Source organism: Nannospalax galili, unplaced genomic scaffold (genome assembly GCF_000622305.1).
Source record: "Nannospalax galili isolate Female #2095 unplaced genomic scaffold, S.galili_v1.0 scaffold529, whole genome shotgun sequence".
In the NCBI taxonomy this organism is placed as follows: domain Eukaryota; kingdom Metazoa; phylum Chordata; class Mammalia; order Rodentia; family Spalacidae; genus Nannospalax; species Nannospalax galili.
Genome location: NW_008360309.1, coordinates 620,147 through 642,218, shown reverse-complemented (window position 1 = coordinate 642,218; position 22,072 = coordinate 620,147). Strand labels below are relative to the sequence as shown.

The 22,072-nt window shown below is 49.5% G+C and overlaps 1 protein-coding gene across 3 annotated transcripts in view; it reads left to right on the top strand.

The window, feature by feature from the left end:
- The window catches only part of Mau2 (MAU2 sister chromatid cohesion factor), a 29,944-nt gene extending 21,982 nt beyond the window's left edge, over window positions 1-7,962 (top strand). The window contains exons 13-19 of one of the 3 annotated variants that reach the window (XM_008824478.3): window positions 1,713-1,796; window positions 3,052-3,101; window positions 3,285-3,362; window positions 3,476-3,587; window positions 5,766-5,856; window positions 6,085-6,212; window positions 6,373-7,962. In XM_008824478.3, coding sequence (XP_008822700.1) covers window positions 1,713-1,796; window positions 3,052-3,101; window positions 3,285-3,362; window positions 3,476-3,587; window positions 5,766-5,856; window positions 6,085-6,212; window positions 6,373-6,447 — 618 coding nt within the window. In that variant the 3' untranslated portion in view covers window positions 6,448-7,962. Of the gene's footprint in view, window positions 1-1,712; window positions 1,800-3,051; window positions 3,102-3,284; window positions 3,363-3,475; window positions 3,588-5,765; window positions 5,857-6,084; window positions 6,227-6,372 lie in introns of all 3 variants that reach the window. The other 2 variants (XM_008824477.3, XM_008824480.3) reach the window with 2 other exon arrangements.
- The last annotated feature ends 14,110 nt before the right edge of the window (window positions 7,963-22,072 follow it).

Here is a 22,072-nt window from a genome sequence, read left to right as displayed (position 1 = left end):
TGCACATCCTTCATGTTGAGATGGGGGTGGCTAGGGTGAGGGGTTCTTGGCCACCTTGAACAGCTCTGAGGGTAGATATGTAGGAAGAGCACATGTGTTGAGGTCACAAGGATGCTGTGTGGGCACTGTGGCCTCTTTAGCCACTTTGACACCTGGTAAGTGCTAGGACATTCCCAGGCTGGGTTGACTGTATCACATAGGATGTCACATTCATTTCTGGGGTTCTGTAGAGCCACCTTGTATGGATAGCTAAGTGGCTAGGATATGAGACAAGATTTGCCCTGACCCTACCCAAACCCCACCATGGGTACTCATCAACAGAGGACAGGTTACACTGTACCAGGGAGGAAGCTCCCCATGGGGCATTGACACTCTAGGCTCCTGGCTTGGTGCTGGCTCTTATTGGTCCCTGAGAGGAAGCGGTCCATATCTCCCAAAGCTCACCTCCAGCTCTGCCCACCTGGCCCCAGGATCAGACAAGAGTGTCCCCACCTCCACCTTGGTGTTCTTGCAGGAAAGGGAGGCAACTGACCCATTCCTCGAGGGAGCTTTATGTAGAGATGTTAGGGAACAAGGGCTATTCTATGGATGACTCCAGCAAGGTGGCTGGAGTGTCCCTCTTACTGTGAGATGGAGACTTCACTCTGGTGGTCTCCAAGCCTGTGGGTGCTATATGGAAACATAGGAACTGTGACAGGCAGACATAGCTGGTATGAAGGACCAACTAGGTGCCTACTCCTCTGACTCCCTGGGCCCAGTTCCTCCAGCTGCAGTGCAGGGCCCTCCTCATAGGCTGCCCCTTTTCCCCAATCTCACTTCCTGCATGTGTTTTTGGTAGCACAGGTCCTGAAGCCATGAACCCAGGGAGCTCTCCCACTGGGGAACACATGGGAGGGAAGCAGCCAAGACATCTCTAACTCTTGCTCCTCCTGTTGTTCAGAGCAGACCCAGTGCTGCTGCTGCTTGGGTAGGCCTTACTCAGTTCAGGGAAGGGCACTCTGGGCCTCTGTATGCTGGCCCTGCATATGGGCCCTGTGGTTACACTAGCTGTGCCCACTTCAGGATCTACGGTGGGTCTAGGCTGTTCACATTCTGCCTTCCTTCCTTCTGCCACCCCATACTGGGGATTGAACCCAGAATTTCACACACACCAAATAAGTGCTCTACAACTGAACTACAGCCACAGCCCATGGAAAAGGTGTCTCTAAGATGTACAGACTGGCCTTAAACTCAGGGTCATACTGCTTCAACCTCCCAAATGAGTGATGACAGGTCTGTACTGTATACCTGGCACTTTGTTCTTTCTCTTGACCATCTTATTCCCAACAATCAGCTATGACTCAGTGGCATTATTTGCCTGGCTGTACAGCCCCTGCACTGTGAGAAACACAAGCCATGGCTTTATGGGCCTGTCATCCCAGCACTCAGGAGGCTAAGGTAGAAGGATGAAGGGTTCTAGGCCAGTCTGGGCTGTAAGTTGAGACTTTCTCTACTGGTCACTGGCAGGATCAGAGTGGCTGACTCCTCTTTATTTTCTAAATGTCTCCTAATGTAGCTGGTGTGATAAGAGAACTAATTTCCACATCACCCTTGGGTTTGGAGGTCAGTGGGGTATCTTAAAGGAGCTCTTTAGTGGCTCTAGGGCCAATCAGGCCGCGGTAGGGGATAACGATACCCAACCTACCCCCCTAACATCTAGTCTCCTGTTCCAGCTCACCAACCACCAGGAGCTGTGGGCCTTCATTGTGACCAACCTTGCGAGTGTGTATATACGGGAAGGAAATAGACACCAAGAGGTAGTAGGTGACATGCTTCATGTTTGGTATCTTTTCTCAGTCTCTCATTTGGGGGATAGGGGTTTCCTGGGCACCTGCTGACCTCAGTAAGCTCCAGGTGTTTAGCTTTCAGTGAGGGCATGACTCCAGGGATCAGGCCTGGGACAGTACTTCTGCAGCCATGTGGCCCCCTGTCTCATCCTAAGCCAACCAAACTTTTATTAACTCCACATTTTCCTTCTTTAAAAAATTATTGTTGGGCTGGAGAGATGGCTCAGCGGTTAAGAACACTGGTTGTTCTTGTAGAAGATCCAGGTTCGAATCCCAGCACCCACATAGCAGCTAACAACTGTCTGTAACTCCAGTCCTAGGGGATCCAACAGCTTCTTCTGACCTCTGCAAGCATTGCACAACATGGGTGCACTGACCTATAGGCGGGCAATACACGCGTACACATAAAATAAAAATAATAAATTATTTTATTTTTTTTGTCTTTTTTGAGACAGGGTCTCCCTGTAGCCCCAGCTGTCCTGGAAGTCACAAAGATCCGCCTGCCTCTGCCTCCCAAGTGCTGGGATTAAAGGCGTGCACCACCATGCTTGGCAATAAATAAATCTTTTTAAAAATTATGGGGCTGGAGAGTTGGTGCAGCTGTTAAAAGCTCAGGCTCACAACCCAAAAGACAAAAAATAAATAAATAAATAAATAAAAAGTGCTGGGGTGTACAATACCCAGAACCTTGTGTATCCCAAGCAAATGTTTTGCTGCTGAATCTTGCCTCAACCCCAAATCCAGGGCCAGAAGGTCTTATATGGATTGGTGGGCAAACCTCACAGGCCAGGTTCCCTTACAGGGGTTTCCTAGCCAGATCCACAAAAGTTAAGTTCCTCCCTGTACCGTAGAGAGGACCCAGTCCTGGTATCCCTCCTCACATTGGCTTCATTCCAAGCCACCATATCTTGTTCACAAAAAACATGGTCCACCTCCCAGATTCTGGCCTAGGAAAAACAGAGAGCCCAGCCCTGGCTGTTCTCACTGTCGGGGAGCCAAAGCAGGGCTCTCAGGTCACGGGGCCAAGCTCACATGTTTGCTGTTCTGCCCTGTCTCCCATTTGATCCCCTGGGATGGACATCCCCTCTCCGGGCTTTCCAGGGAGGGCAAGCTGTAGGGTCTGGGGCTCCTCTCACAGAGTTGAGGCAGTTCTGTCACCTGTAGCACATTCAAGGCCTGGCCTCCTGGAGCCACAGGCTGGTCCTGACTGATGTCTCTCCCTCAGCTGTACAGTTTGCTTGAGAGGATAAACCCAGACCACAGCTTCCCAGTCAGGTGAGCTGCCTGTGCCTGACATATATCCCGTATTCCCACTGTCCTTGGGTGGCATGAGCTCCTGTGGGCCCCAGACTGCCAGATACACTCATACCTCTTACGCCCCATCCTTCAGACAGTCCACTGGGGTCCCTTTGAGAACCTTTCTCCCTGTTCCTCTGTGACGGTCTTCTCCCCCCATAGCTCACACTGCCTGCGAGCAGCGGCCTTCTATGTACGGGGGCTCTTCTCCTTCTTTCAGGGCCGTTACAATGAAGCCAAGTGAGTTTGGGACTGGGCACCATGTGGGGTGGCCTCTCCTCCCCCAAGCCTTCTCTTCCTCTCTGAACGACATCCCAGCAGTGTGTCAGCGTCTATTGTGTCCCCTTGTGCAGGCGATTTCTTCGAGAAACTTTGAAGATGTCAAATGCTGAAGATCTGAACCGGCTCACGGCCTGCTCCCTTGTGCTGCTGGGCCATATCTTCTATGTGCTAGGGAACCATAGGGTGAGTGTATGCCTGGCCTCAAGTACAGGATGGCAGCCTGGGTACACCACTGTGAAGCACAGTGCTTCCTGTCTGAAACCCTAGGCGAGCATATCATGGGGAACCCACCACTACACCCTGAGACCCAGCTAGGGCCAAGGGTGCCGAACACACAGGACCAGGGTCAACAGGGCAGAAATGCAGTCAGGCAGAGAAGCCAGGTGACCCAATAGCAGGTCCCTTTCAGGAGGTGTATGTCAGATTCATGAGTGTCAGACCCAAGAAACCGCTGCCTCTTGCCAGGCTCGTATGGGCTTTTCCCAACACACCATCTCTCTGGTATACAGCCGCTCAGGGCTGTCCCTGTTCTGGGACCTTAGGTAGGACCAACAATCTCAGAGCCTCTTGTGTCTGAGTCACCGACTGTCGTCCATGTGACCTCACAAGGCTTTTAACTTTGTTGTAAAATACAGTGTAGTAGCCAAGGGTACTCCTATACTCCCAGCACTCAGGAGTGAGGCAGGAGGATCACTGTGAGTTTGAGGACAGCCTATGACCCTGAGCATTGAGAAGAGCAGTATGGCTGTGGAAAGCAGAGAATGGCCTTGATATGCATAAAGAACCCAGCACCAGCCTGCTGAGTGGGCAGCCACCTGGGCATCTGCTGATGGCAAGACTCCATCATAGGTTAGAACACCTGGATCAAGGATGTGGGGGGCAGAAAGCTACAGGTCTGGCTGTGTTTCCCAGCCCACAGCTTGCTGAGAAGTGTCCCTATTATGTGTGCCTCTGGGCCTATGTGGGGTGACAGAGCCCCAGAGCCCTTGGCCAGATCCTGCCTACAGCGACTCAAGGAGACAGCTGAGATCAGGGCTGTCAGTGTGAGCCTGGGTGTGGAGCTACAAGGGGAGGGTGAGATCAGTAAGGTGAGTTCAGCTGTCCTGGACACTCATGGGTGAGACAAGCATCACAGCAGTCGGGTAACCAGCAGAGGGTTAGCAAGGCAGGCTCAGGTGAGGGTCAGGCCCAAGAGTCTGGGCTACCCTGCCCTGGCCTGTCCAACACTGACAACATGTCAAGAGTATGCAAGTACGGCCCCTGCCTCACCATAGAAGCCTGGAGTACCTTTTTCTGCCCCCTGTTTTCTAAATTTTGAAGGGAACCTTTTTGGTTTTGGTTTTTGGAGATGAGGGTCTGACTGTTTGTAACCTAGGCTGGTCTCAAGCTTGTATTTATCTTCAGGCCTCAGACTCCTGAGTGCTGGGATTACAGGTATGCACCACTACACCCAGCTGAGTTGAGTTTAGCTTAGTTTTTTCTACTGAGTTGCACCTCGGGCCTGGAGTCTGGTTTGAAGTTTTGGTATGCTGCTGCTGGAACCAAAGAGGGAGTCTTCAGTCTTGTTCCAGACTCAGGCCTGCAGACTGGGTAAGTCAGAGCAGAGCAGTTCTCAGGGAAGCCTCCTGTGCCTCAGTGTGGGTCAGAGACAGGCAGCTATGTTCCTCAAGATTCTTCCGGCCTCATTCTTAAGACACTGACTCCAAGTGGGCAGTGTGAACACAGAATTTGGTTGGAGGGATCACAGGCTCTGATACCCTACAGCCCCACACATACATCTACAGTAGCCTGCAAAAGCCACCTCACAGGAACAAACCTTCAGCCCAATCAGCCTCTTCCTCCTAAAACAAGCTCGTAGCACAGGCTGCTGTCCCTTGTGGGCATCTGCATGAATATATGTTTCTCTCTCTTTTTGAGGCAGGGTCTGTCTCCCTGCAGCCCCAGTTTGCCTGGAACTCATTATGTAGACTAGGCTGGCCTTGAACTCAGTGATCCACCTGCCTCTGCCTCCTGAGTGCTAGGACTAAAGGCGTGCGCCACCACGTCTGCCTATGAATATACATTTCTAAAATCAGTTCCTGTTGTAAGTCCAGAGCAGATGGCCCTCAGTGCCTTTTTCTCCAATGGCACACCATGATCCACTAATTGCTTCTGCCTATGTGAGGTTGTGTACAGAGCAGAGTAAAACTAATAAAGACAGTTTGTTTTTCCTAAGGTGGACAGGAATACTTCAGAGGGCCATTTAGGTGGCCTCTGATGTTGGAATAGGAGTTTGCCCAACAGCAACAGAACAGACTGGGCAGGCAGAGTTGAGGCTGTCCTGCTATAGCTGCCTGTTCACTCTCGGCCTTTGATTAACAGGAGAGTAACAACATGGTTGTGCCTGCCATGCAGTTGGCTAGCAAGATCCCAGACATGTCGGTGCAACTGTGGTCATCAGCCCTGCTGAGAGGTGAGAGCAAGCAGGGCTGCCAGGCTTACCTGGTGGGGCCTCTGCCATCACACGGGCCACTTTAAGGGGTATGCACACTTGGTCCATGCATAGTATGTGTGCTCCTGCCTGCAGGAGGCTGTATGGATGACCCTCCACTGGGCCTTGGGATGGTGTGGATCCCTGAGGGCAGCCACTTAACCCCCCTGGGTTGCATGGGCTTGATAATGACACCTGTTCTACCCCCAGACCTCAACAAGGCATGTGGAAATGCCATGGATGCCCACGAAGCTGCCCAGATGCACCAGAACTTCTCGCAGCAGCTGCTGCAGGACCACATCGAGGCCTGCAGCCTCCCGGAGCACAACCTCATCACGGTGCGATCCGGGGCGTGGGGATGGGCAGCTGACTCCCTCCAGTGAGGCCTTGCCTCAGCCAGGGGCCTTGCAGTGGGGACACAGACACAGGAGGGTGGAGGCTTTTCAGGTATCTCATGGGAAGAGCCACCAGTATCATCCATGTGCCTTCTCCCTGCAGTGGACGGACGGCCCACCCCCCGTGCAGTTCCAAGCCCAGAATGGACCCAACACCAGCCTGGCCAGCCTCCTGTGAGGCCCCTGTGGCCCATGTCCTCGACTTCCACCGAACACTGGAGCTCTCTGGGAGCACATCTGCCAGGGTGTCTACCGATCCCTCACCACTGTCCAGAGCTTCTGAGTCCTAGGAGTCCTGGGGCCACAGCCTGCCTCTGGGAGTGATGGCCAGTCCTGCCTGCACCGGGATTCCAGTGCCATCTGTTGGAGGGCACTTGTGGCTTGCTCTGTGTCTCAGTCTCATTTGTGGGGAACAGGGTGCAGGCCTCTGCCCCTCCCAATCTGTGGTGCTGAGTCATCGTCACCCTAGGGTGTTACCACTGACTGCTCAGCTAAACTTTGGGGCTGCTGCAGGAGCATGACTACACAAAGTGGGCCCATGGCAAAAGGAGGAAAGAATGATAGCCCACAGTTGGGACAGGCCCAGGTCCAGTACTTTCCCCAGCCCGCTTTCTTCTCCAGTGACCCCTGTGACAGTGCCTGCATTCTGGGCCTCCAAACTTGACTGCCTAGAGGCTGATCCCAGTGGTGGGGAGGAACTGGGAACCTGGTGTGTGTATTACAGCCAATGGGCTGAGACCCTGCACCTCCCTGTATGTCCCTAAGGAGCTCCTTGCCCCGATTCAACATGGCCTTTTTGCCCAGGGCAGGGCATGAGGCAGAAGCCTTGTGGGACCTGAATGATGGGCTACCTTCCTGGCAGCTGTGTGGCTTTCCTACAGGGGCAGGAGGACAGTTGTGAACCCAGCTCAGCTGTACCTCTGGGATAACTGAGGAGTTCACCCCAGGGGTAATAGAACAGTCATGATGGGGGACAATAGCCCTCACCCCTTCCTGCACCAGAGCACCAGAATCCATGACTGAGGAGTCACGGGAACTGCTCATGCCAGCAGCGCAGGGCTCCAAGGTCTGAATGAACATCAGTGCAGAGCTGTGTGGCAACCACTGCCCACAGCCAGGTGCTCCCAACCCTCCCATCTTCTCCACGGGACCTACCCTGTGGCATCTCAACCCTGCCTATTTATTTATGCTTTTTTCCGCTTCTAGGGCATTTTGTACATAGAGCAGTTGAAACAAGGCCCTTGCAACTTGGTATCTGCCCTGATGTTAGAGTGCTTTTAGTAACCGACCACGCTTGGCGTGTGGGAAAAACTAAGGATGAGGTTGTAACAGAGACTCCATGATCAGTGTTGAGCTCCCCACTTGTGTGCATCAAGCCTCCATAACCCCAAGGCAGTCGTCACATGGTTAAGGATTTAGAGAAAACCCTGTGGGAAGAGCTGGAGCAGAGGGATGTTGGGGCTGGTGGGGGGCTGGCGGGAGTCAGGCCTGGGGTGTGACCCCACACATGCCTATCGCCCTACTGTTCCATAGGTGACATTCTGTTGAATGAAGGTTTGTTGTAAGTATGTTGCAGGATGTTTTTAATGGGTTCATGGCATTGCCCAGTTTTAGCAGCCTGTGTTTTTAATCACGAGTTTTTTAAAAAACAATTGTAAGTGGAAAACTGTTTAAAAGAGAACTATGGAATGTTGCCTGTGTTTGCGATTTCTTTTCCCGAACATTCAGAGTCAAATCACTGGCAGGGGTCAACACACACACATACCATCCCCTCTGTCTTTGGTTGAGGGTTCTCTGTCCCTTGCCTTACAGTATTGTGACACTCTCCAGTCATGCCAGCAGTCCCCCTAACTGTGGACTGCAGCCCAGGGGAAGAAGGTATAGCCCCTTCCTGATGAACCTAGCCAGACAGGAAGCCACCCCTATTTTTCTGCTTATTTTTTTGTTTTGAGATGGCCCTCCATTTAGTGATGGCTACATGGAACCCAATAACGGGGCGATATGAGGGGAACTTAGGGCCTTTTTGGTTGAGACAGAATTTCTTTGAACTTCGTGTGGTAGCTGAAGCTGACCTTGAATTTATGATCCTCCTGTCTCTACCTCCCAAGGTGTTTGGATTACGGTTTGTGCACCCACCATGCTGGTTTATGTGCTGCTAAGGATGGGACCCAGGCAGGCATTAGTCCACCTGAGCACAGTTCCCCTCACTGCCCTGCCTTGACATGCCTGGTCTGGACCCTCTGTGACGGATGCTCCACCTTCTGGTGCTAGCACACAGGCATCTTGACATGCCTGGTCTGGACCCTCTGTGACGGATGCTCCACCTTCTGGTGCTAGCACACAGGCATCTTGACATCCTGGTCTGGACCCTCTGTGACGGATGCTCCACCTTCTGGTGCTAGCACACAGGCATCTTGACATCCTGGTCTGGACCCTCTGTGACGGATGCTCCACCTTCTGGTACTAGCACACAGGCATCTTGGATAGGTTTGTTCAGACACCTGGGTTTCCTAGTTTTTGTGTTCTTAGGAAGCCTATATCAGGGCCTGTGATTCCAGCATTCAGGAGCTGAGGCAGGAGGATTGCTACAAGTTCTAGGCCAGTCTGGGATACACAGTGGAACCCAGTTTCAATCAAAATTTTAAGGGAAAGGGTAGACCAGCCCATACATATATCCTGGGGGGAGTGGGCTTGCTTTTGTTTTTTCCCTGGGGTTGGTTGGTTTCATTCCTTGGTTTTTTTACTGTTGAATTGAAATCCTGGTAAAATTAACCAGACTTTGTTAGTTGTTGTGTTTTAGATTGTGTTTACCATTGGTCCATTTTGTTTTTGTGGTTTTTTGTTTTTTTCTATTGGTGTTTTTGAGACAGGTTTACCTGTAGCCCCAGTTGGCCTGGAACTCTGTAGACCAGAGACCAGACTGGCCTTGAATTCACAGAGATCCACCTCTCTCTGCCTCCCTGTGCTGGGATCAAGGGCCACCATGATCCCATTCCTTTGGTTCTTTTTTTTAAAAAAAATATTATTTTTAATTTATGTATATGTATATGTTGCCTGCATGTAGGTAAGTGCACCCATGCCATGCAATGCCCACGGATGACAGAAGAGGCTATCAGATCCCCTGGAACTGGTGTTACGGACAGTTGTTAGCTGCCATGTGGGTGCTGGGATTCGAACCCTGGTCTGCAAGAACAGTCAGTGTCCTTAACCACTGAGCAATCTCTCCGCCCCCCCGTTCCTTTTTTTTGAGAAAGAATTTCACTCTGTAGCCCAGAACTTTCACTCTGTTGGCCTTGAACTTGAAACTGATCCTCCTCCTGCCTCAGCCCAAGTGAAAGGCTGAATGGAGTCCTATCACCAAGCCTGGCTTTGGATTGTCTGTTTTTGTGACTTGGTCTCCATTCCTGTGCTCAAAATATCATCCTGCCTCAGCTTCCTGAGTCCCTGGAAGCACTGGCATGCACCACCATGCCAGGTTTTCATGTTACTTTTATTACAGTATATCAGATCTCATTACTAGTTATTGCTAATTTTTTTTAACCTGGCTGGCCTCACAGAGATCTGCCTGTCTCTGCCTCCCAAGTGCTAGCTATTAATGCTAATCTCTACTCTGTCTAATTTATAATCTTTTTCCTTTTTTTCTCCGCCCCCCCCCCCCCGCTAGGGATAGAACACAGAGCCTTATGCGTACTCACCAGGTGCTGTATGACTGAGCCATACTCTAGCTAGCCCTATAAATTGAATTTTCCCAGTAGAATGTATGACAGGAAAAACACAGACTATGGAAGGGCTGGTTAGGATCCACAGAACACCTTAAAACATCTCTGCAGATAAAAGGGGACATTTTCATCACCTGAACTGTACACTCCTGCATAGTTGCTCCCTCCCCTTTCTTGAGCCCCTGGTAGCCACTCAATGCTTTCTCTCTTTATTTTTGTCTTTTTGAGACAGAGTCTCCCTGTAGTCCCAGCTGACCTGAACTCACTATGTAGACCAGGCTGGCCGTGAACTCAGAGATCTGCCTGCCTCTGCCTCCTGAGTGCTGGGACTAAAGGGGTGCAGCACCACACCTGGCTTTTTTTTTAATTATTTATTATTTTCATTTTATGTGTGCACAAGTATTGCCAGCATGTAGGTAAGTGCACCTGTGCCATGCAATGCCTGAGGAGAACAAAAGAGGCTGTTGGATCTAGAACTGGAGTTACAGACAGTTGTTAGCTGCCATGTGGGTGCTGGGATTCGAACTTGAGTCTTCTGCAAGACAAACCAGTGTTCTAAACCCCTAAGCTGTCTCTCCAGCCCCTGAACAGTCAGTGTTCTTAACCACTGAGCCATCTCTCCAACTCCCAAATGCTTCTCTAGCCATGTTTTCCTGTTCATGGACTGGCAAGATAGCTCAGTGGGCAAAGGCCATTGCCATAAAGCCTGAGAGCATGAGTGCCCCCAAGCAGCCACTGGAAAGTCTTCACCCCACATGGATAATGACTTTCTCGTAGCTGTACAGATGGAGCCCCTTCCCCTAGTCTTCCCAGCCTATGTACTCTAGCCCCCAGGCCATTTGTGATTAGGGCAGCACTACATAAAATGGGTTGGGACAAGTGACTGGATCCTGGATACTCAGGTGAGGGTCCCATGACCCTCTTGCCCCTCCTGTAAGGGAAGTCATCAAGCCCAAGCAGACACAGCTGAACTTGAGAAGATGGAGGTGGTTCTGTTAAAGGGTAGTGCTATATACCTCCAAATGTGTGCGTGGCATTCACGAGTCCATACATACACACATGCGTATATAAATAATAAATTAGGCTGTTCTGACATTGTCAGTGAGATTATATGTTGTGGTCTGTTCTGTGTAGCTCCTCTTGAGGTTCACACATGGAACATGGATTAGTGCTCCATTCCTTTTTGTGACTAATACTCTACTGCATGGATGCCATGATCTGTAATCCATTTATCCTTCAGAGGCTCTCTGTTACCCCAGCTGTCCCGGAACTCACTATTGTAAACCAGGCTGGCCTTGAACTCAGAGATCAGCCTCCCAAGTGCTGGGATTAAAGGCATGAGCCACCACACCTGGCTAATTTTACTTATTTTTATTTTATGTGTATGAGTGTTATGCCCGCATGTAGGTAAGTGCACCCATGTCGTGCAGTGCCTGTGGAGGACAGAAGAGGCTGTCGGATCCCCTGAAACTGGAGTTGCAGACAGTTGTTAACTGCCATATGGGTGCTGGGATTCAAACCCGGGTCTTCTGCAAGAATAGTCAGTGTTCTTAATGGCTGAGCTGTCTCTCCAGCCCCTTCAGTGGTTTTTTTGGGTAGTTCCCCTTGAGGTGTTTGTAGGTAGTGCTGCCTTCCCTGGCTTCATTTCAACTTGTTTTCAGGGCATTCTCTAAAATTTGTATAGGCTTTATGTTGTTGTTTAGGGGAACTTTTTTTTGCGGGGGGGTTGTGCTCAGTTCGTGAGACCCCAAAGACCACCAAGGAGCCGACCGATGCAAGCACACAAGGGTTCTTCTATTGTTACAAGCTTAAGCTTGGGCCCACTCTGTCACCGACCTAGTGATCTCAGAAGTGAGACCCCTTGCTTTGGGAGACAGAGGTTTTTATAGGTTTATTTCAGCAAGCTCAGCAAGTAGGGGAGTAGGGGGGTCTTCAGCCTGGCAAGCATCTGATTGGTTGCAGCGCAGTGCCAAACCATAAACTGCTGCCTTCAGGAAATCTGAAAAGATCTGGACTTTTAGTACCTTCCTGTCCCTGGTTAATTGACCATCGGCAGGGGAGTTGGTCTCTCTCGGTTCCAAGTATTGTGGGTTTTCTTGGAACGGCCCAGGGCTGGGTCAGTCCTATGGAGGTTTTATCCAAGATGGAGTCACTCAGGTCTCTCATTCCCCCCTCTGACTAGTACCTTGGGGGCCCAATCATGGGCGCTCCCTCATCTCATGTTCTTCACCCAGACTCTGGAGGGACTGGTAGTGGGTTCACATTACCATTAGCTGTATAGCTCTTAGCCGCTCTTTTATAAAAGCTACCAATTTATTTAAAATGCAAGGCCCAAAAGTCAAGAGCATAATCCGAGTAAGGTTGAAATCAAAGTGGTCAACCAACGGGAGCTATTGAACGAGGATTCAAACCATCCTTGTTTAGCCCTATATTTGTCCTCTCTTCGAGCCAGACTTTTTTTAACCTTGGCCAGAGATTCTTTGACGACCCCAGAGTGATCTACATAAAAACAACACTCTTCCTTAACGGCAGCACAGAGGCCTCCCTGCTGCAAGAACAAGTCTAGGTCTCTCCTATTCTGCCAAGGAGGTTAGGGATTCTTGTAGATGGGAAATAGACTTTTCTAAGTTCTGGATGTCCAGGTCTATTGCAGCTCTAAGGCTATGGTAGTTTTTGCTTTGTAAAGTCAAGGCTGAAATTCCTGTACCTGCTGCTCCTGCCAGTCCCAATCCCAGAAGAATGGAGAGGGTGATGGCAGTAACAATTTCTCTTTCCTGGCGATTCTGGTGAAGGGGTCCTTGCCCGGTCAGGGCCCTATTATATGTCCTGGTCTGAGTGATAAATAACTCTAGGAATTAGTTGTACTAGAACACAAAAATCTGATGATTAAGAACTTCAGAATGGACACATGGGGTTAATCCTGAAGTACATGCCCATCACCCTTGATCTGGTGGTGGCAAGTATGGGTTATTGGCCAGCACTAGCAAAGTCTGGTTGCATAGGGCAGTGTACTCATGAGGGGGCTTGCCTATACATAGCCCTCATCCTGAAACATCTTGTAGTGTAAGCCTGGTTCCTTCCTGCTGAGCCCATCTATAGCTGCCTTGGTCTGGCACTAGGGTGGTGTTTCCTATGATATATTTATTTTATGTATGTGTATAATAACTGTATCTGTGTGTGTGTGTATGCCACATGTGTACAGAAAAGGGAGTTAGACCCCTTAGGACAGGAGTTAGATAGTTGTGAGCCACCTAACACAGGTGCTGGGAACCAAACTCAGGACCTCTGCAAAAACAGCAAGCACTCTTAACCACTCAGGCAGCTCTCCAGGCACCTTGCATTTTCATGCTTTGCTTTGCTGGGGGTGGAATCAAGGCTTTATATACACCATGCGCACCTTTCACCACGGAGCTAAAGGCCTGCCTGCCCACGTGGTTTGTTGTTATTGGGGTTTTGAGGAGTTGTTTCATTTATTTGTTTGAGTGTTTGGTTGGCTTTGTTGTTGTTTGTTTTATGTTTCTTTCCAAAGTCCTTATTTTCATTTTTCAGACAAGGTCTCACTGTAGCCCCAGCTGGCCTTGAACTCACAGAGATCCACCTGCCTCTGCCTCCTAAGTGCTGGGATCAAAGGTGTGCGCAACCACCCCTGGCTATTTGGGATTTTTTTTTTTTTTTTGGTCTTTTTGAGACAGGGTTTCCTTGTGACCTCAGCTGTCCTGGAACTCACTATGTAGACCAGGCTGGCCTCAAACTCACAAAGATCCACCTGCCTCTGCCTCCCAAGTGGGGAATTTTTTAAAGATTTATTTATTTTATCTGTATGAGTGTTTTATCTGCATATATGTAAGTGCCCATATGTGTGCAGTGTCCATGGAAACCAGAAGGCATTGGCTCCCCTGTAATTGGAGTTAAAAGCAGTTGTGAGCTGCCTGATGTGGGTGCTAGGAACCAAATCCAGGTCCTCTGCAAGAACAGCCAGTGCTCTTAACCACTGAGCCATCTCTCTAGTCCCTATTTTTCTTCATTTTTTTTTCTGTCTTTTTTTTTTTTTTTTTTTGAGACAGGGTCTCCCTGTAGCCCCAGCTGTCCTAGAACTCACTATGTAGACCAGGCTGGCCTCAAACTCACAAAGATACACCTGCCTCTGCCTCCCAAGTGCTGGGATCAAAGGCGTGCGCCACCACACCCGGCTCTTGTTTTGTTTTTTGAGACAGGATCTCACTGTATATCCCTGACTGGCCTGGAACTTACCATGTAAACCAGACTGGCCTGGAACTCACAGTGATTCTTCTGCCTCTTCCTCCTCCCCAGTACTGGGCCTGCCGTGTTTTAACTAGCTCAGTGAAGCCAACTGCTCCCTCACATGCACACAGTGTGAAGACACCCCGCCCATGTTGATCTTGAGGTACAATGTGCCCAAAGGTACATCCACCACTTTTGTTTGTCACACTTCATGACAGACATATAGGGCCACTAGGCCTAGACCTCAGTAAGGCTGCCAAAGCCCTTAGAGAGGCTCCTAGGGCTGCTGAGAGGACTCCAGGGCCAAGCAACTGCCTCCAGATGTGTGGGAATATAGTTCTTTACCATCCACACTCAGTACCTCTGCCTTGCCCACGCAGCCTGTGCTGGGTTTACACTTCAGATGAACTCTGCTCCTCTCCTGTCACCTTTAATTCCAGCACTTGGAAGGCAGAGGCAGGCAGATCTCTGTGTGTTCAAAGCCAACCTGCTCTACATAGTGAGTTCCAGGCTAGCTGGGGCTATAGGGAGACCCTGTCTCAAAGAGATCAAAAAAAAAAAGTTATTTCCTCCAAGGGCCTGGCCTCTGCACCTCTCAACTGAGCAGCCTCTGGGGAGTCAGTCCTGATTTTGCTTCACCAGGCAGGCCCACAGGGAAAAGTGGCCCTGTCACAAGCAGGTGTCCCCAACTGGGAGATGTGACTGTGTCACTAGGCTGTCTATTATCTATGTTGAGTGAGAGGTCCCCCAGAGGCTGTGTGGCAGCTCTGCAACAGGTTGGCCTCTCAGGAGGGGTCCTTGAGCTCCAGTCCTGACACTAAAAACCAAGAGCATAGTGCACACCTGTCATCCAGCCTTCGGGAGAGTGAAAGTCATCCTTAGCCGCACAGTGAATTCATGGCGAGCCTGAGCCTGGGCCACCAAAGACCCTGCCTTAAAAAATGAATGAGGGTAGCCAGCCTTTAATCCCAGCACTTGGGAGGCAGAGGCAGGCGGATCTCTGAGTTCCAGGCCAGCCTGGTCTATATAGTGAGTTCCAGGACAGCTGGGGCTACAGAGAGACCCTGTCTCAAAAAGACCAGAAAAAAAAAATGAAAGAAGGGGGCTGGAGAGATGACTCAGCGGCTCAGCAGTTAAGAGCCCTCTTCTGACCTCCGAGGCATTGCATGACACAGGTGCGCTCACATACATGCAGGCAATACGTTAGCACACATAAAATAAAAATAATAGGGGCTGGAGAGATGGCTCAGTGATTAAGAACATTGGCTGTTCTTGCAGAAGATCCAGGTTCAAATCCCAGCACCCACATGGCAGCTAACAACTGTCTGTAACTCCAGTTCCAGGGGATCCGACAATCTCTTCTGTCCTCTGAAGGCACTGCACAACACAGGTGTACTTACCTACATGCAGGCAATACACGCATACACATAAAATAAAAATATTTTTTTTAAAAACTTTTAAAATAAATTTTTTCTTTTTTTCTTCTTCTTTTTTTTTTTTTTTTTTTTTTTTTTTTTTTTTTTTTTAATGAAAGAGGGACTTGGAGAGCTGGCTCAGTGGTTAAGAACACAGGTTGTGCTCCTGCAGTGGACCCAGGTTCAGTTCTCAGCACTCACATGGCAGCTGACAATCTTTTATAACTCCAGTTGCAGGGACCAGTTTCAGGGGATCTGACAGCCTCATCTGTCCTCTGTGGGCATTGCACGACACGGCACACACACACACACACACACACACACACACACACACACACATAAAATAATTTTAAAAAATCTAAGGGGGGAGAAATAAAATATCTTTTTTAATCTAAAAATAGGCTGGGCGTGGTGGTGCACGCCTTTAATCCCAGCACTCAGGAGGCAGAGGCAGGTGGACCTCTGTGAGTTCAAGGCCAGCCTGGTCTACATAGTTCCAGGCCAGCTAGAGCTACAGAAAGACCCTGTCTCAAAAAGACCAAAAATAGGGGCTGGAGAATTGGCTCAGTGGCTAAGTCCCTGACTGCTCTTGCAGAGGACCCGGGTTCAATTCCCAGCACCCACATGGTGGCTATGAACCATCTTTAACTCCAGTTCCAGGAGAATCCGAAGCCCTCTTCTGACCTTTACCTCTGTGGCATTGCGTGACAAGGCTGCACTCACATACATGCAGGCAATACACATACACATAAAATAAGAATAATAAAAAGACCAATAATAATAATAATAAAAAATCTAAAAATAAATAAAAGACCCAAGATACAGCAGTCATTTTGGCTTAGGCTCCCAACAGGCCAGAGCTACCTGGTGCTTCCTGATAAGACATCTTAGGAAGAGGATGGAGGACCAACCTTGTGTCACTCAGGAGGTACTTTCCATACCAGGCAGCATCCATGGCTATCACACCCCACTCTACCTCACCCCCACCATTCAGCTGTGTCCTTACTCCAAGCCTCATGGAAATCCTGCCACCATGGGACAGCCTGTCTCCAAGTGTTTGGGCCTCCATCACAGTCCTCCAGAGAGCCCACAGCAGCACTCAGGAGGCAGCAGGAAGGCAGAGCAAGTGGCTGCTGAAGGATGGGTAAGTGTCTCTCACATTCTGGAGGCTGAAGCCTTTAAAAAAAAATATTTTTAGAGAGTCTTCCTGTAGCCCCACCTGGCCTGGAACTCACTATATAGACCAGGCTGGCTTTGAACTCACAGAGACCCGCCTGCGTCTGCTGGAATTAAAGGCACCACTATGCCTGGCATAAATATTTTATTAAAATTAAATAAAATAAATAAAAGTAGGTATAGTGGCTTAAGCTTGTATCCAGACAGCCTAACCTAATCAGTGAGTCCCCCAAAGCAAGGTTCACTGCTGGCTTCCACATGTACGTGTACATACACACTCAGGAAAATAACCCTCCTGAAAGAGCCAGCTCAGGTCACAATCCACTTTTCAGCAGGGTGGCTTTGCCCTGCATGTCACTGGCCACCTCTTCCCCACTCTGGCAGCAGTTCAGTGCCTCAATTCCAGTGCACCTCTGAGTCTCCATGTGGCCCTGAAGATATCCCTGCTCCCCAGCTCCCCAGCTCCAGCACTGCCCTAAAAAGGGTTAAGCAGCAACTGCTCAAAGTCTTTCTGTGCCCCTAAAAGCATCTTCCACTGTTCTCATCTGCATATGTGCCCCTGGGGGCTGGGATTTGCTCTGACCTTGGCCACCAGGGGGCAGGGTGGACCCAGGAGTGAGAAGGGTAGCTCAGCTGTGTTGTCACGTAATGACAATAAGACTGAGGCGGATAAAAAGGCAGAGCAAATCTTGGGGACATGAGAAGAGAGAGCAGCCCCCTCACCCTGGAATCTGGTTGAAGCCTTCTGACAGAAGAGAAGCAGGAATTCCAATTCCAACCAAATCACCGAGTGCTTAAACCTTTCCTTTTGGGGGGGGGGGGGCAGGGCATCTTTTTGAGACAGGGTCTCCCTTGTAGTCCCAGCTGGCCTGTAACTCGCTATGTAGACCAGGCTGGCCTTGAACTCACAGATCCGCCTGCCTCTTCCTCCCAAGTGTTGGGATTAAAGGTGTGTGCCACTCAGCTTTTCTTCCCATTTGTAAACCTACAGTTTTCTAGGAATCTCACCAGAAACTCCATTTACAGGGTAGGGTTGTGCACTAAACCCCTGTGCAGCCCTAGAAGCTCCTGGTTTCATATCTAACCATATTCTAATCTGAGGTCCAAGGCATCTCCAGAGCCACCTCATTTATCTCATTTATCAAATGACAGAGAGGAGGCAAAGAAGCAGGCAAGACGGCTCAGCAGATGAACACACTTGCTGCCAAGCTGACAACCTGAGTTCCATCCCCAGGACTCACATAGTAGGAGAGACCCAACTCCTACAAGTTGTCCTCTGATCACACACACACACACACACACACACACACACACACATTAATTTGAGACAGGGTCTCACTTTGTAGTCCCAGCTAGCCTAGAACTCACTATGTAGACCAGGCTGGCCTCGAATTCACAGAGATCCGCCTGTCTCTGCCTCCTGGCTTATTCATGTATTCTTATTTATGGGTATATGTGTGTTTCCAACCCAATAAATTTATTTTTAATATTTTATTTAATGAGTATGAGTTTATTGCCTACATGTATGTACATGCACCCGTGTCGTGCATTGCCTATGGAGGTAGGAAGAGGGTGTCAGATCCCCTGCAACTGGAGTTATGGACAGTTGTTAACCACCATGTAGGTGCTGGGAATTGAACCGAAGTCCTCTGTAAGAACAACCAGTGCTTTTAACCACTGAGTCATCTCTCCACCCCCAAAATTAATTTTTTTAATATTTTATTTTTATTTTTTGGGTATGAGCATACTGCCTGCATGTATATATAAGTGTACCTGTCTCATGCAATGCCTTCGGAGGTCAGAAGAGACAGGGTGTCCCTGTAGCCCCAGCTGTCCTGGAACTCATAGAAATCCACCTGCCTCTGCCTCTGGAGTGCTGGGATTAAAGGGGTGCGCCACCACACCTAACTTTAAAGTAATATTTTAAGATGTATTTTTTTTTTTTTGGTCTTTTTGAGACAGGCTCTCCCTATAGCCCCAGCTCTACTGGAACTCACGATGTAGACCAAAAGATGTATTTTTTAAATTTTAATTATGTGAACATGTGTGTGTCTGTATTTGGGTATGTTCCTGAGAGTACAGTTGCCCAGGGAAACCAGAAGCATCAGATCCCCTAGAAGCTGAAGTTGTAGGCAGTTGTGAGCCACCAGACATGGTTACTAAGAATTAAACTTGGGTCCTCTGGAAGTGCAGTATATGTTCTTAACTGCTGAGCCATCTCTCTAGTCCAAATTTAATATTGTGGTAAATATAATGGTACATGACTTTAATCCCAGCACTTGGGAGGCAGAGGCAGGCAGATTACTGTGAGACTGAGTCCAGCCTGCTCTACACGGTGTAGTGAGTTTCAGGACAGCTGGGACTATGGGATGGGGGTAGGGGTGCGTGTTTTAGTAACCTTTTGAAAAGTAACTTGAGAGCCACCAAAATGGTCCACATGACTAATGCTAAGACGGTGAGTGGGCAAGCTCACACTTGGCCTGTCTTACTCTCTCAACACTTCCTTAAAGAAGCCCACACTCATATTCTCCGTACATCTTACTTTCTTCTGAGCACCTCTCTTTCTCTTAACCCTCATGCTTTTGTTAAAAATTATTTGGAGGCTGGAGAGATGGCTCAGATGTTAAAAGTACTGGCTGCTTCTGCAGAGAACCCAGGCCTCAGTTTTCAGCACCCACATGGTGGTTAACAACTGTGGATAATTCCAATTCCAGGGGATCCCATACTCTCTTCTGACCTCCTCGGGCATTGAATGCATAGGTACATTTACATACACCCAAGCAAAACACCCATGCACTAAAATAAAAATAATTTTTTAAAAAAATTAAAATAATGCCAGTCATGGTGGTGCACACCTTTAGTCCCAGCACTCAGGAGGCAGTGGCAGGAAGATCTCTGTGAATTCAAGGCCAGCCTGGTCTACATAGAGAGTTCTGGACCAGCTAGGGCTACAGGAAGACCCTGTCTCAAAAAGACCAACAAAAAACAACAACAAAAAAAGAATTATTGTTTCTGTAGGACAGAAGGGGGCACATATGATTTGGAGATCAGAGGACAGCTCTGTGGCATTGGCTCTCTCCTTCCACTCTTACATGGGTTCTGGGGATCAAACTCAGGTCATGAGGCTTGAGGAACAAGTGCTTTGTCTGCTGAGCCATCTCACCAGCCTCAGAGAGGAGCCCCTGAACCCCTGGCAATGGGACCTGTTTTTAAGAAGGGACAAGCATGTGGTAGATTGGGACAACCAGGGAGCAAGTGGGGGGCACTGATAGGACAGAGAGGAGACATCTCCCAGCCTAGCCAGTCAGAGCTGGATAATGTCCCATTCAGACCCAGGTGTCTTGCCTGTGGTGACCCACACCTGTCATCTCAGCTCTGGGACGTGCAGGCAGGAGGATCAGCATTGGAGAGGCAGAGACAGGTCCATCTCTATAAGTCTGAGACTAGCCTGGTCTACGTAGCAAGTTCCAGGCCAGCCAGTGCTACAGTAAGACCCTGCCTCCAAAAATAAAAAGGGGATGGGGTAGGGGGAGGATAGAGAGATGCCTCAGCGGGTCAAGAGTGCTTGAGCCTCTTGCTAAGGACTGGAATTTGGTTTCTAGCACCCACATCGGGTGGCTAACAACTGCCTGTAACTCCAGCTCCAGGGGATCTGATGCCCTCTTCTGGCCTCAGGTTCCTGAAAGCGTGTGCAAAAGCATACACACACAATACACATAACTAAATCTTTTTAAAAATTAGTGTTAAGCCGGGCATGGTGGTGCATGCCTTTAATCCCAGCACTCGGGAGGCAGAGGCAGGCGGATCTCTGTGAGTTCAAGGCCAGCCTGGTCTACATAGTGAGTTCCAGGACAGCTGGAGCTACAGGGAGACCCTGTCTAAAAAAAAAAAAGTCTCAGGGAGGCTGGAAAGATGGCTCAGCGGTTAAGCGCACTGACTGCTCTTGCAGAGGACCCAGATTCGATTCCCAGCACCCACATGGCAGCTACAAACTGATCCAGGGGTTCCAGGGAAATCTGAAGCCCTTTTCTGACTTCTGAGGCATTGCATGACATGGGTGCACTCACATACATGCAGGCAACACACTCGTACACATAAAATAAAAATAAATAAAATATTTTAGCTGGTCGTACTGGCGCACACCCTTAGTCCCAGCACTCAGAAAGCAGAGGCAGGCAGATCTCTGTGAGTTCAAGGCCAGCCTGGTCTACATAGTGAGTTCCAGGACAGCTGGGGCTACAGGGAGACCCTATCTCAAAAAGACCAAAAAAAAAAAAAACCAGGCCAGGCCAGGTACGGTGGCACACACCTTTAATCCCAGCACTGGGGAGGCAGAGGCAAGCAGATCTCTGTGAGATGGAGGCCAGCCTGGTCTACATAGCAAGTCCTAGACCAGCTGGGCCTATGGGGAGACCCTGTCTCAAAAAACCAAAAACAGGTAGACAAGGGCTGCCAGCCCTGCTTGTGGCATTTACAGAGAGCAGAGGCTGCCACCAGGCTCCATGATACCTTCCACACCACTCATATCTAGAGGATATCCTGAGGACATAAGTAGTCTGGGGAAGGAATAAATGACCCTGCCCCTAGTCCAGAGGCCTTGACACACTCAGGTCACTAGTTGTGGAACAAAACTCAGGATGGGGGTGGTGGCATATCCAGGCTACACAGGTAGCAGGTATAGGGGCCAGAAGGAGACAGGGCCTGCTTCAGGCCCAACTCCCCATGTAATGTATAATCCCTCAGCAGCACCCCAGACATTTGGGGATATGGCCTGAGCCAGATCCTAGAAGGAACATAAGCAAGCTGATATTGCAGAGCTGGGTCTCAGACCCAAGACCCCTGTCACCCAGCCCACGGCCTCCTGAGCCACTCCTTCCCCAGGAAAACAGACTTCATCTCTCCAGGAAATTCCCCCTGCCTCTAGAACATTCCTCTCAGGGACATTCTCTGGCAGTGACAGAGGAAGTCCCTTTGGACCACACCCAGCTCTCTCATTCACTGGTTGATTTCTCTCACCAGGGAATCCTCCTCAGCTCCAAATGTAAATAGCAGAAGATACTTTTCCAAAGCCCTCCCTGGCTTACAACTCAGAATGGACACTGGCCACATGGGGGACAGAACTTAGCTCTCAGGTCAAAGCTTTTGTGTACAGACTAACCCCAAGACAGGATCAGTTTGACCCTATGAGGGGATTTATGACCCACAGCCATTTCATCTTTCTAGAATCTGCCAAGGTTCATGCCCTACCTTA